General features: G+C 61.1%; 1 protein-coding gene across 1 annotated transcript; it reads left to right on the top strand.

The window, feature by feature from the left end:
- The first annotated feature begins 1393 nt into the window (after positions 1-1393).
- DEDD2 (death effector domain containing 2) lies at positions 1394-8977 on the top strand. Its single transcript, XM_054010415.1, has 5 exons — positions 1394-2037; positions 2223-2333; positions 2732-2863; positions 7467-7886; positions 8320-8977. Exons 1-4 carry the CDS (start codon positions 1569-1571, stop codon positions 7832-7834), a joined length of 1080 nt encoding a protein of 359 aa, XP_053866390.1. The 5' UTR covers positions 1394-1568; the 3' UTR covers positions 7835-7886; positions 8320-8977.
- The last annotated feature ends 4790 nt before the right edge of the window (positions 8978-13767 follow it).

The following is a 13767-nucleotide window of genomic DNA, read 5'->3' as shown; positions in this document are numbered from 1 at the left end:
TTACAGGTTGGGGGGCGGGGCGAGGCTGTGGCTGGCTGGAGGGGGGGTACAGGTTGGGGGGGCAGGCGAGGCTGTGGCTGGCTGGAGGGGGGTACAGGTTGGGGGCAGGGTGAGGCTGTGTCTGGAGGGGGGTACAGGTTGGGGGGCAGGGCGAGGCTGTGGCTGGCTGGAGGGGGGGTACAGGTTGGGGGGGCAGGGCGAGGCTGTGGCTGGCTGGAGGGGGGTACAGGTTGGGGGGCAGGGTGAGGCTGTGTCTGGAGGGGGGTACAGGTTGGGGGGGTGGGGCGAGGCTGTGGCTGGAGGGGGGTACAGGTTGGGGGGGCGGGGCGAGGCTGTGGCTGGCTGGAGGGGGGTACAGGTTGGGGGGGCAGGGCGAGGCTGTGGCTGGCTGGAGGGGGTACAGGTTGGGGGGGCAGGGCGAGGCTGTGGCTGGCTGGAGGGGGGTACAGGTTGGGGGGGGCAGGGCGAGGCTGTGGCTGGCTGGAGGGGGTACAGGTTGGGGGGCAGGCGAGGCTGTGGCTGGCTGGAGGGGGGTACAGGTTGGGGGGCGAGGCTGTGGCTGGCTGGAGGGGGATTACAGGTTGGGGGGGGCAGGGCAAGGCCTGGGCTGGGTTGGGGGCAGGGCAAGGCTGTGGTCACACCTGCCGGGGGTGGGGGGGGGCATTGGGCTGTGTTGGCAGCTGGTGTGTTTTCTTGTTGGTCTGTTTGCTGCCACCTTGTGGCGCCTTTGCTCTGGGACAGCTCTGCAGGGAGCCATCCTGCCCTCAGCCATTTACAACACAGGACTGGCAGCCAAGCTCTGCAAGGGGAGTGGCGCTTAGAGCAGGGCTTGGACTCCTCGGGTCTGTCCCGGCTCTAGGAGGGGAGCGGGGGCTGGTGGTTAGAGCAGGGGGGCTGGGAACCAGGACTCCTGGGTTCTCTCCCCGGCTCTAGGAGGGGAGTGGGGACTGGTGGTTAGAGCAGGGGTCTGGGAGCCAGGACTCCTGGGTTCTCTCCCTGGCTCTAGGAGGGGAGTGGGGGCTGGTGGTTAGAGCAGGAGGGGCTGGGAGCCAGGACTCCTGGGTTCTCTCCCTGGCTCTAGGAGGGGAGTGGGGACTGGTGGTCAGAGCAGGGGGGGCTGGGAGCCAGGACTCCTGGGTTCTCTCCCTGGCTCTAGGAGGGGAGTGGGGGCTGGCTGTTATAGCAGGGCATCAGGATTCTAAAGTCCCTGAGGGAATTGCAGCCTGATGCTTGGCACAGAACTAGGAAGGGAACACAGGTGTCCTGGTTCCCCGTTCCCAGCACTGCGTAGGGTCACTCCTGGCTCTGCTCTGAAGTGCTACGTGTGACTCCCTGTCTTTTCCTCTCCCCATTGACGCTGCCCCAGGTGCTCTCTTGCCTGGCTCACTGTCCTGCTATGTCCTTTTGCAGACGCTGTTTGGACTCGAATGCCCAAAGAGATCTTGTGCTGTAGGATTTCCCACAGATTCTCCATCGACCCCAAGTCTCCTCCCATTCACCTGCCCCAAAGTGCTTCCCATCCACTGCCCTACCCAAGCCAGTACTGATCTGCTGGCCTGTGAGCTGGGATGGCTGAGATGAAGCGGCCGGTCGTTTCCCACCCTTGGGAGGAGGAGGAGTGCTTGGAGTACTACGGCATGGTGTCCTTGCACCACATGTTCGAGGTGATCGGCTCCCAGCTGACCGAGAATGATGTGGCCGTGCTCTCCTTCCTCCTTGATGAGACCCAGCCCTGGACCCACCCGCTGGACCCCAGGCTGTGGGCTGTGGTGGAGGAGGATGGAGCAGAGACCCCCTCGCCTCTTCTGGAGAGCTGGCAAAGGAGGAGCCGGCGCTGGCAAGCTCCGGTGGAGGCAACTGGGAGCCTAGAGCTGGTGGGCGAGCGGCACCAGCCCAGGAACGGGGTGGAGCTGCTGCTGGAGCTGGAGAGGAGAGGGAGATGTGATGAGACAAATTTCCTGCAGCTCCTGCAGCTCCTGCGGTTGCTGACCAGGCATGACCTGTTGCCTTACGTCACCCTGAAGAGGCAGCGGACAGGTACCAGGGTTTGGGAGGAGAAGGGGGCATTGGCTCCAGGCTGTGCTTGTGGGGGTGGAGAGCTCTGAGGTGTGCCTGCTCTGAGCCAGACTTGGGACAATGGGGCATACAGGGGGACGGTTTCCGTCCACTGAATCCCGCTGTGGTGCTATCCCAGGGGAACTCACCTCTCTCCTCCCCCTTAGTGTCCCCTGAGCGATACACCTACGGCCCGTCTGTGACAGCTTCCGACCGGCAGATGGACAGTTGCCTCGGCTCAGCCTCTGCAGAGACCCAGCCCGAGCAGTGGGAGACAGGTATGATGGCAGGCTACGCTGGGGTGGGGGGAATGTACTAACCCCTTCTCCTTCTGCATAGCTGGGAACGTGACCGCAGGCCATTGGCCTCTCTTCAGGCCTATCTCATTCGAGGAGGCCTCAGCACCCTGGGGACGAGCATGGATCTCAGCCCTGGCGTGCGGCGATGGAGCAGTGCCTGCCCTCTGGAGGTGTGGGAGCTGAGGGCAAGGGCTGGGTGGTAGGTGGGTCCTAAATCCCTCTCCTCTCCCAGTGCCAGGGATAGAACCCAGGAGTCCTGGCTCCTGGTGCCATTGCTTTAGCCACTAGACCCCATTCCCTTTGTGGAGCTCTGCTCTGAGCCCTTGCCCTGTCCTCTACAAGGCTCCTGTTACCCATACCTTCCTTGCCTTCTCCAGGCTCCAGCTCCAGCAAGAGGAAACGGGTGAGCAGAGGCAGGGCACGGGCCAGTGCCCTCGGCAGGCGGCGCGGAGCCAAGACAGTCCCTGCCCTCAAGCAGGAGCCCCCGTCCCCCACCAAAGTGACTTGTGGTAGGTGTCTGGCTGGCTCATGCCCAGGGTCCCCCCACCTTTGGACCAGGCCATGGAAAGGCTCCGGTTCCCAGTGGGGGATAGATTTGAGCCTCCTGCCCTCCCCCTAGCTGGGGTGGGGCAGGGATGCTGGTCTGATTCCCTAGTCAAAGTGCAGGCCCCCTTCCGTGTCAGTGACTTCGAGGGAGGGCTGCGCAAGTCCAGTGGGGTGCCTCACCCCAGCCCTGTGGGGCCTCTCTCTGGGGTGGGGGAGCAGGAGCCCTGGCCCACTCCTGTGAGCCTGTGGGTCCCGTCCCCCTGGCTGTCCTGCTCTTTCTTCTCTCATGGCTCTAACTGTCCGAATGGCTACACCTTGCAAGAGGGCGGGAGAAAACACCTGAGATGTGCTGGCCCTCGGGTGCCAGGCGCTGGCCTGGGCGGGGCCTGACTTCCACCCGTGTTATATGCTGGTCTAGGGGCTGAGCCCAGGCCAGGCTAGCTAATCCCCGGGCCAATGCAGACTAGGATGAGCAAGCAGAGGATTTAATGGAGGCAAATAACTGAGCAAACGTTGGTTCCACTGCAGGAAATTCTAATCCCAAACCAGATCGATTCCAGCTTTGTGTCTGTACAGCCCTAGCGTGGGAGCGCCTGGTACGGGACTGAGGAGCTTGGGTGCTATTGCAGAGCAGAGAGCTGAGATTATTGATGCTTATTTCTTTAAATCCTGCCTACGGTACCCTAGCTTGTGGGACTGCTTTGTGTCCCCCTCTTGGGGTGTCACGGGGCTCAGCTCTGCCCTCCGTCTGTTCCTCAGACACTGCCTTTAGACTAGCAAAGGCCAGTGAGGCTGGCTCCTGCAGTGGCTGGTTGTGCAAAGTGCCAGTCCCAGGTGCTGCCGAATTCCTGGGTTCTAGGCCCGGCTCAGCCGCTGCCCTGCTGGGGGGTTTTAGGCAAGTTGCACTGTGCCTTTCTGTGGCTCAGTTTCCCCATCTGTAACCTAGAGAGAACAATCCTGAGCACTTGGCAAAGTGCCTTGAGATCTCTCGGTGGAAGCACTGTCGGAGCCAGGGTTTAGCCACTGTTCAGCTCCGGGAGTCCACAGACCGTGACTAGAGGTCAGGGCCTGATAGTCAAACACAGGCCCTCTGAGCTCCTCCTGCTGGGGGGGGGGCTCTAGCAGGTTCTGCGGGGAGGGGGCTTCTAGCAATATGGAAGCTGCTTGGTGTCGGGCACTCCCTGAGGGCAGACGAGGTAGTGGAATGATCACGTCTGACCTTAAATTCTAGGAATCGAGCCTAGCTCATGGCCGTTCCCAAATATCCACCTAGCTGTGATAGACCCCAGATGCTGCCCCTCATGGGGGAAACCGGCTCAGTTCCAAGGTGGTGGCCAGGATTTCTATCTCCAAGACCAGCATATAACCCCTGCGCCCCGCTCAGCCAGCCGTGTGCCGAGCACCAGCATCACCACTGCTCTGTGTCCTGTTGTCTGTCAGTGCGATGCGAATGACCAGAAAAGCAAACTGCACAAAAACGCTCTCTTCCCGTTTGACCAATTTGCAGGCCATGGGTTCTAACGAAGAAGGTTCAAAAATAATTCAATGAGTGTCAATACTGCAACTTCACGGTGCAGCTAAGCCATCCGGCGGGTAGGTGCACGGATCGGACCGTAAGCTCCCTTCCACACTAGATTGTTGCCTGTCTGTTTGATAATGTTACCTTGCTTCTTGGGGGCACAAATCCAGGACCGCTGGCGAGGTCCAGACGGCAGCTCTGCATTCGTAACTTTCCCGAGCCGCAGGAGGCTGTGCCCTCCCTTCCAGGCTAGGGCCTGGTGACCGGTCTGATTTTCCTTGCTATCACGATTTTTTTTGTTGCTGCTGCTGCTACTTGATTTCTGCCAATTCTCTCTCAATCCACCGTTTAAATTCCAGGTTACTAAGCAAAAGTTGATGATAAAGAGACCCTGTGTCTCTAATGCAAGCTACTCAGAACTGTCTCGCAAAGGTAACTGACTCCAGCGCACCCAATCTCGCCTGCAGTTGTTGGTGAACCCCATCCTGTTTTGAATGTGTGCTCTAAACCCCCACTGCAGGCTCTGACAGAGGGCTCCCCCCATATGCATGCTGATCCAGAGAGACCTCAGCACTGCTGAGCCCATGCCCCGATGGGACAGCTCCTGTGTCCCTGCCAAGAGGGTCCGGCCGCTCCAGAAGGGCACGGCAGGGAGTCTGTGTCACAGACCCCCAGCAGGGTCTGCTGGGAGCGGCTGCTGCATGCCAGCTCGCATGCTGGGGTGCCAGTGGGAACGGGGGATGGACCGAGTAACCCCCCAAACCCCAGTGTGCCGGATTCCTCCCAGACTCCATCCAGGAGCGGGCAGCCGGTGGTTCATGTCTCAAATGGTCCCCAACCCATGCTGCTGGAGCCATTAGAACAGGCCAGCTGCCCGGCTCATAAGCCCCCCAGCCACTCCTCTGCACAGCCTGGTTCACAGCCCACCCATGCTGTGTCACTGGCTCCACGCTCTCCTGCTAAGCAAGGGTGAGCCTGCAAGTGCTCCCCCGATTCGCTGGGGGGCACCTCTCAACCCTCCGGCCTGGTGCCGTCCAGCAGTCAGCCGCCGCCCCCCCGCCCCCGCAGCTGTGGTTTTTTGCCGTATTGATGCCCGCAATGATGTCTTGCTGTTACCATGTGCTAAAAACTTTGAACCCTGTTTCTCTCGGTCCACAGTTGAGATCAAGCCCCTGGAAAAGCATAAGTATCGGCCCATGCAAGCAGGCCGAGTGCCAGGCTCTGGTAAAAACCCAAAGTCACTTTCGAGCATAGCCCCAACAGTACCCTGGTGCCCGGACAGCCCCTGGTCCAGCAGCTCTCTGCCTGTTAGCCGGGCCGGGAGGGACAGGGCCCGGGTCCAGGTCTGGATGGAACGGGCTCTGTGCAGACCTGGCAGCAGAGGTTGCCAGCGCCCGTCCTGGCGAGGGACTAGCTCACCCACCCCACGTGTGGGGAATCCGGGCTGCTCACCCCGCCCCTCTCACGATGGCATGTGGGGAGCGGTCAGAGCAGCAGCCCCCACTCCGCGGTGCTTGGTGGTTGACAGCATTGAGCGGCTTGCTTTGTGCTACCCATGGCTTTCCCCAGCTGCTGGCAACAGCTTGTCCCCTCTGGGGCGCTGGGCATGCCTTGTCCACCTCCTGTTCCTTCAGGCCTCCACGGGCCACTTGTCTGGGAGGGGGCAGCAGTCCCAAATGTCTGTCACCTCAGCAGCTGCTCAGGGCCCCATCTCTCCCAGGCACAGGGGGCAGGTTTGATCCCAGTCCTGCCCCACCAGCCCTTCCAAGCAGGGCGCAGGATCCCAGTGTGTTAATGAGGACGGCTGCCCCCTTCTGTTCCTGGATTCAGGGTCCCTTGATCCAAGCCTCCAGGCACAGTGGGTGGTGTGTCCCAGCTGTGTGTGGTGTCAGTACAACGGAAGGAGGCTGTCAGCTGCTCAGTGTGTCCCTGGCATCTGGAGGAGCATGCTCGGGCGGGGGATCTGAGCAGGGTTGGGATTGCTGCCAGGGCACCCTGTAAACCCCCCCTCTCCACCCCCCCACCCCCCAGTCTGGATTGCCTGACTCCCGAGTGCTCTGAACCCTGAAGAGGCAGGGACTCCGACCACCGCTTGCGCTGGCCTCCCAGACAGACCACAGCCTGAACGGGTGAGAAGGGCTCTGGGCAGGGTGCCAAGCCCAGTGGGCATCCTGTCTTGGCACACCTCTGCCAGCCCCTTGCCTGTCCGAGTGCCTCACCACCACCTTGCCCTCTGGTTGGGCATGACTTTAGCACTGCCCCCTCTCTGGAAGGTGGGGGGTGTCTCGGAGTGTGAGCAGAGCAGTTTGGTTGGGGGGCTGGGCTCTGGGCGGGGTGGCCCTGGCAGTGGAGGCCAGGGCTGTGACTGCACTCTGAGTTAATGCTTCTACAGGTGAGGACCACAAGACAGAGCCATTAAAGCAGACGGCCTTGTCGAGCGTATGTAACACCCACCTGCCTCTCGGGTTCTTTATTTGACTGTATCTTGCTCTGGAGCCATTGGTTTCCCTGTGACACCCCCCTTTCGATTTTGGCCTGACAGGCGGCTGGTCCAAAACTACACCCCACCTCTTCCTGGCTCCATGGCTACAGCCAAACCCTGCCAAATCCGGGGCAAGGGAGGCTGGAAAAGCAGATCCTCCAACCAGCTGAGTGGGGCGAGGGCAGGAAGGGCCAGTCACTCAGCACAGTATCTTAGCGATGGGGGCTCTAGGGAGAGCAGGGCACAAGCCAGCGGAACTGCCTGGTGGATCAGCGGGAGGCAAGCTGGCTGGGTGGCTCGTTGGGCTGGGATGCCTGGGGGCCGGTGGTTACCAGGCGGACGTTTGGCAAGGTGTGGCTGTAGCCCTGTGTTGAGGATGCTCTAGGGAGGGAGTCTGGAGCCCTTGGTGGGCCGGGTCCTAGGCCCGTTCAGAGCCGCCGCCTCCCCCCCAGCGTCACACTGCATGAGCGCGCGGTCTCTGTGTGCCGCTGGCCTGTGCCCTCTGGCTCTAACGCCCCGTGTCTCTCCTTCCCTCCCCTGTCTGTCTCTGTCCCTCTTCCCCCAGACATCCGGCTGCGGGTGCGTGCCGAATTCTGCCAGCACGAGCCGGTCCTGCGGCAGAACGTGCTGTCCAACAAGCAGCACCGGCTGGAGCGCCAGTTCGACATCTTCGGCCAGTCCAACACCATCCTCAAGTCGCGCGACCTGGGTTCCATCATCTGCGACATCAAGTTCTCGGAGCTCTCCTACCTGGACGCCTTCTGGAGCGACTACATGAACGGCTCACTGCTGGAGGCCCTCAAGGGCGTCTTCCTCACCGAGTCCCTCAAGGACGCCGTGGGGCAGGAGGCCATCCGGCTGCTGGTCAACGTGGACGAGGATGACTATGAGGAGGGGCGCCGGCTGCTGCTGGACAGCCTCGGCCCCCAGTGACGGCCCCTGCGGGGGCGGGGGCACAGCCTGGCCTCTGGGGAACTTGGCCTGGGTATGTAGCTCTTCCTACCCTTCCTGGGTGTTAGCCGGCCTTTTCTACCTTGGGAGCTAGCCACACGCAAGCACCGGGTCCACCACCGCCGTGCTAGCCACCATCTTCTCTCCCCCCCCCCCCCCCCCCCCCCCCCCAGTTTTTTCTCTCACCCCTCCACCCCACCCCTGTGCTAGCCACCATCACACACACCTCCACCCCCACCCCCGTGCTAGCCACAGTCACCCTGGGTGCTAGCCGCAGCCTCCTTGTGTGGTAGCCCTCCTGCCCCAGCCCCGGCTGCTTCTGGGTGCTAGCAGAGGAATCCGACCAAGGTGGGGTAGGGAGGCATTTTGGTGAGGGGGGGGGGGGTCCCTCTGCCATTGCCCTGAGTCCTCCCCTGTGCCTGCCCTGCCCCTGGCACTTACCCTCCCCCCCCCTTCTTCTCTCCTAGGTCTTGGTCTGTACTTTTTCTGAGCCACTGGCGCTCATCCACTTAGGACACGGAGGCTCCTGAGAACAACCTGACCCCGTCTGGGTGCTGCCACAGGGCAAACCTCTGCCCGCCTGCAGGCCTCCGACTGAGCCAGCTGCCAGCCGGCCCCGGGAGCCCCCAGCCAGGGCTGGGCCGAGCACTGGACTCAGTATTGGCGAGGAGGCGGGACAGGCAACTCCAGACGCACAGGGCGTGGGGCCGGCTCGCCGTGGCTCCGTCCCCGGGCAGGGGCACAGCTCACAAGGAGACTTGACCTTGAATTATTTTTTAGGACACACACCTGGTTTTCCTCCGGCTGCTGTTTTGGGGCAGGTGGAACATGGGAATCGGAGAGTCCCTTTTCTTAGGGAGGTTTTCCTGTGCTCTGGGTATTTGTACATAATATAAATATAGTGCGGGGGGGGGACAGGGCTCAGGCAGCGGCTGCAGGAATCTGTCCTCTGAGTGGGGGGGGGGGGGTCAGCTGGTGTAATTATTTAAAAGATGGTATTTTTTTAAGCAAAAGATGGGGAAAAAATGAAGAAAAAAAAATAGCCCAACCTGATCTTTTTCACAAACGGTTTTGCAGCGTCTTGTATCAGGGAGGGGAAAATCAATAAAACAAAGAGAATTTGTAGAGGAGACTCTTCTTGAACTGAAAGTGTCTGTTCCTTCTCCGCCTGCTGGGCCGGGCCCCAGGCGTCCTGGCTCCTGCTCTCCCTCCCCGCCTGCTGGGCCGGGACCCAGGCGTCCCGCTCTCTCTCCCCGCCCGCCTGGGCCGGGACCCAGGCGTCCCGCTGTAGTACGGGGGAAGTGAGGCGGCGCTGGGTCACCTGGAAGGAGGCTGTGCTGAGCTGCCCTTTCCCATGTCCCGTGCAGGCCTTCGGAGAACAGCGCCGGGCCGGTGCCAGGGGACGTGCTGCCTTCAGCCCAGCTCTTGGGCTGCAGTGCCCTGGTTCTTCCACAGGGCAGGGGCATGTCACCTTCCCCTGCTCTTCCCTTCACCTCTCCAGGCTGAAGCCCATGTGGTTGAAAGCTGGGGTGTCTGGGGAGCCACCGCTCCCAAGGGGGGTCCCCTCTGGCCAGAGGGAATTGCTGTAATTTGATTTCCTAGGCATGCCTCAGTTTCCCTCTGTACTTTGCCTTGTGGAAGGGTTCCCAAGTTGCTCTTGGAGCAGAGACAGAACACCCCATGGGTCCAGCTTTGCCAGGGTCCCGACAGCAGCCGGGGCCAGGTGCTCCAGAGGGAGTGGAGTGATCCACGCCCAGTGCCGGGCAAGCAGAGGCTAGGGACACATGGGGCTGGGACCTAGGCATGTAAAGAGGGTTTAAAAAGTGTAACCGTGTAACCTATTAAAATGGTCAGTTTAATGGTTAAGGAGTTAACATAGGGAACTAGGGGGGTGGGGTTGCTGTAGTACCCGCACGTTTTATGTGGGGTACCACCACTGCTGCCCTGAGGGCACAGGGCTGGCAGCAGAGTTTAATCGTTAAGCAAAACTGATCATAGTGATGCTTATCGGTTAACCAGTTAAACGTTTACATCCCTGTTGGGTCCCTGATCATCCTGGCTAATAGCCAGTGGTGGACCGATCCTCCAGGAGCTTATCCTTTCTTTCTGAACTCCGTTACAGCTTTGGCCTTCACAACATCCCCTGGCAGTGAGTTCCACAGGTTAACTGCTACAGGAAGAAATACGTCCTAATTGATCTTTTTTTGAGATTGCATGCCGTGTTCAAGGCCTGCGTGTACCTGGCATTTGTATAGAGGCATTATATTTTCTGTCTTCTTCTCTCCCTTTTCTAATGGCTCCCACTATTCTGTTCGCTTTTTTGACGGCTGCTGCACATGGAGTGGATGTGTTCAGAGAACTGTCCACAGTGACACCAAGATCTTTCTTGAGTGGTAACAGCTCATTTGGACCCCGTCTTTGTGTGTGTGTGTAGCTGGGATTATGGTTTCCAATGTGCATTACTTTGCACTTAGCATAAAATTTCATTTGCCTTTTTGTTGCCAGTCACCCAGTTTGGCGAGACCATAGAATCATAGAGATCCCTTTGTAGCTCTTCGCAGTTGACTTTGGCCTTAACTATCTTGAGTAATTTTGTATCTTTGGCAAATTTTGCCACCTCACTGTTTACCCCTTTTTCCAGCTCACTTGTGAATATGTTGAACAGCCCTGGGCCCAGTACAGAGCCCTGGGGGACCCTGCTATTTACGTGTCTCCACTGTGAAGAATGACCATTTGTCCCTACCCTTTGCTTCCTGTCTTTTAACCAGTTGCCGACCCATGAGCGGAACCTGTCCTCTTATCCCCTGGCAGCTTCCTTTGCTTAAGAGCCTTTGGGGAGGGCCCTTGTCAAAGGCTTTCTGAAAGCCCATGGACGCGATAGCCACTGGCTCCCCCTTGCCCACACGCTTGTTGACCCCTCATAGAATTCTAGTAGATTGGTGAGGCGTGATTTCCCTTCACAAAAGCTGAGTTGACTCTTCCCCAACAAATCGTGTTCATCCATGTCTGACCATTCTGTTCTTTACTAGAGTTTCAACCAGTTTGCCCAGGACTGAAGTCAGGTTCACCGGCCTGGAATTGCCAGGATCGCCTCTGGAGCCTTTTTAAAAAATGGGTGTCTCATTAATTATCTACCAGTCAGCTGGGGCAGGTGCAGAGCTCCCTGTTAGGTGACATACCACAGGTCGCAGTTCTGCTGTTTCATTTTTGAGTTCCTTCAGAACTCTTGGGTGATCCCCTCTGGGCCTGGTGCCTTATTACTGTTCAGTTTATCAGTTTGTTCCCAAACCACCTCTACAGATACCTCATGCTGGGACGGTGCCTTGGATTTGTTCACCTCAATCGATTGGCTCAAGGGTGGGAATCAGATCCCCTGCAGTGAAACCGCTGGCAAGAATTCATTCACCGTCTCCTGTGTATTCCTTGCGTGCTCCTTACCCCCTCGCTCTTCCACGGCCCTGCGGCTGGAGGGACTTAGCAAAAATTTTTAGTTTTGGTGTCTCTTGCCAGTTCTTCAACTTCCCGCTGGGCCTGCCCCATTCCACCTTTGCCATGCCTGTGCCACTGTCTGCTCCTTCCTGCTGGCTGGGGCAGGCTGAATTGGGAGCTGGAGGCCTGGCTGCGACTGAGACAGATCAAGGCGGCGGCGGGGGGGGGTCTGCAAAGCCAGGGGGCCCCCGCCACTGAGCAACTGATCTGCGGGGCTGCTCTCCCCTGAGCCGGCTCGAGCTGCAGAGACAGGGGCCAACACCGCAGCACGGCTGCGTGGGGCGCTGGGCAGAGCTCCCAACGTGAGGCAGGAGAGCTGGAACTCGGGGGGCTATGTCTGGGAGGCGGGGGGCTGACCCCCCCCCAGAGCAGGAGGCACCCTGAGGATCTGGCCCATTGCAGGGCTCCTGAGGGCTGGGGGTCCCTGGCACCCCCCCACACACTCCATTGGCTGCATGGGGGTGTCTCCTGCCCCCTCCCCAAAGCTGGCTCTCTCCTGGCCCCACCCCCTGGCCTGTTCCTCTGGCTGGGGAATTAGCCCCGTCATAGAATCCCAGGGGTTGAAGGGACCTCGGGAGGGATCGAGTCCAACCCCCTGCTCAAAGCAGGACCAATCCCCAGACAGATTTTTGCCCCAGATCCCTCAGTGGCCTCCCCAAGGATTGAACTCCCAACCCTGGGTTTAGCTGGCCAATGCTCAGTCGCTCTCAGGGGTGTTACCCCACCTGTGGGGGGGCTGGGCTAGGTCCCCCTTCCCTGTGCCTGGCAGGAATCGCTCCCCCCGGCTCCCAGCTTCATCAGCTCCCTGCCCCCCGACTCAGTCTCCCCTAGCATGGCGCCCTCCCCCTGCTCGCGGCCCAGCCCTGGACCGAGGGCACCCCGGGGACATGACCTAGCCCAAGCTGTAAGGTAGGGAATGTGGGGGGGGGGGGGGTGGAGAGGGAGCTGGGGGGGAGGGGACCCTGGCAGCGGGCGTGAGTGGGGAGGGGGGACTCAGGCAGCGGAGGAGGTGTGAGTGGGGGGGGATCCTGGTAGTAGGGGTGAATGGGGGGGACCCAGGCAGCGGGGGGGGGTGAGTGGGGGGGATCCTGGTAGTAGGGGTGAATGGGGGGGACCCAGGCAGCGGGGGGGGGGAGTGGGGGGGATCCTGGTAGTAGGGGTGAATGGGGGGTACCCAGGCAGCGGGGGGGGGTGAGTGGGGGGGATCCTGGTAGTAGGGGTGAATGGGGGGGACCCAGGCAGCGGGGGCGGGTGAGTGGGGGGGGGGGTCCTGGCAGCGGTGGGGGGAGCTGGTGCCCTAGGCGGGTCACTGAAGCCTGAGGCGTTGCGGGCGGGGGCTGCTGACGCTGCTTTGGCCACGAGGGGGCAGCAGGGGGTCCGCGATTGTTCCAGCTGTTGCTGTTCGCTTCACGGCCGCCAGGTGGCTCCACCCATCTGTATATTTGTCCCCCTCCGTCCCTCGGCACCCGTCCAGAGACGTGGAGAGAACCCAGGAGTCCTGGCTCCCAGCCCCCCCTGCTCTAACCCACCAGCCCCACTCCCCTCCCAGAGACGTGGAGAGAACCCAGGAGTCCTGGCTCCCAGCCCCCCTGCTCTAACCCACCAGCCCCCACTCCCCTCACAGAGCCAGGGAGAGAACCCAGGAGTCCTGGCTCCTAGCCCCCCTGCTCTGACCCACCAGCCCCCACTCCCCCTCCCAGAGCCAGGGAGAGAACCCAGGAGTCCTGGCTCCTAGCCCCCCTGCTCTAACCCACCAGCCCCCACTCCCCTCCCAGAGTCAGGGGAGCCCCCAGCAGCAGTGCCCCAAGCCTGGCTGGAGCTGGGCCGTCCCCTGGGAGAGATGTCCCAGCCGCTCCGCCAGGCCGGTGTGCCAGGTGCCATGGAGTGTCCGGGCCGGGCCGGGGGCCAGGGCCCTCACCCCTCGAAGGCAGGTATTGGCCTCGCCTCTCTCTAGGAAGCCAGGTGGGGTTCTGTGGAGCTCCCCCCTCCCCCACAGAGTGTCAGGGCAGGGTCCACTTCAGAATGTGCTACACAGTGAAGCCAGGAGCCTGGGTCCCAGCCTCAGATCCAGGACTGGGGGCTGGTGGGTTAGAGCAGGGGGGCTGGGAGCCAGGACTCCTGGGTTCTCTCCCCGGCTCTGGGAGGGGAGTGGGGGGTTAGAGCAGGGGGGGCTGGGAGCCAGGACGCCTAGGTTCTATCCCAGCTCTGGGAGGGGAGTCGGGGCTGGTGGTTAGAGCAGGGGGGGGCTGGGAGCCAGGACTCCTGGGTTCTCTTCCCGTCTCTGGGAGAGGAGTGGGGGCTGGTGGGTTAGAGCAGGCGGGGCTGGGAGCCAGGACTCCTGGGTTCTCGCACCAGCTCTGGGATGGGAGTGGGGTCTGGTGGGTCAGAGCAGGGGGCTGGAAGCCAGTACTCCTGGGTTCTTGCCC

The sequence above is a fragment of the Malaclemys terrapin genome, chromosome 21 (assembly GCF_027887155.1).
Source record: "Malaclemys terrapin pileata isolate rMalTer1 chromosome 21, rMalTer1.hap1, whole genome shotgun sequence".
NCBI lineage: Eukaryota > Metazoa > Chordata > Testudines > Emydidae > Malaclemys > Malaclemys terrapin.
Note: the sequence above shows the minus strand (reverse complement) of the source record. Positions and strands in the feature narration are given on the sequence as shown.

Coding starts and splice junctions, on each gene's coding strand:
- DEDD2 (XM_054010415.1), top strand. CDS start 1,569: ATGGCTGAGATGAAGCGGCCGGTCGTTTCCCACCCTTGGGAGGAGGAG. Junction 2,334..2,731: donor GCCCGAGCAGTGGGAGACAG/GTATGATGGCAG, acceptor TGCCTTCTCCAG/GCTCCAGCTCCAGCAAGAGG. Junction 2,864..7,466: donor CCCCACCAAAGTGACTTGTG/GTAGGTGTCTGG, acceptor CTCTTCCCCCAG/ACATCCGGCTGCGGGTGCGT.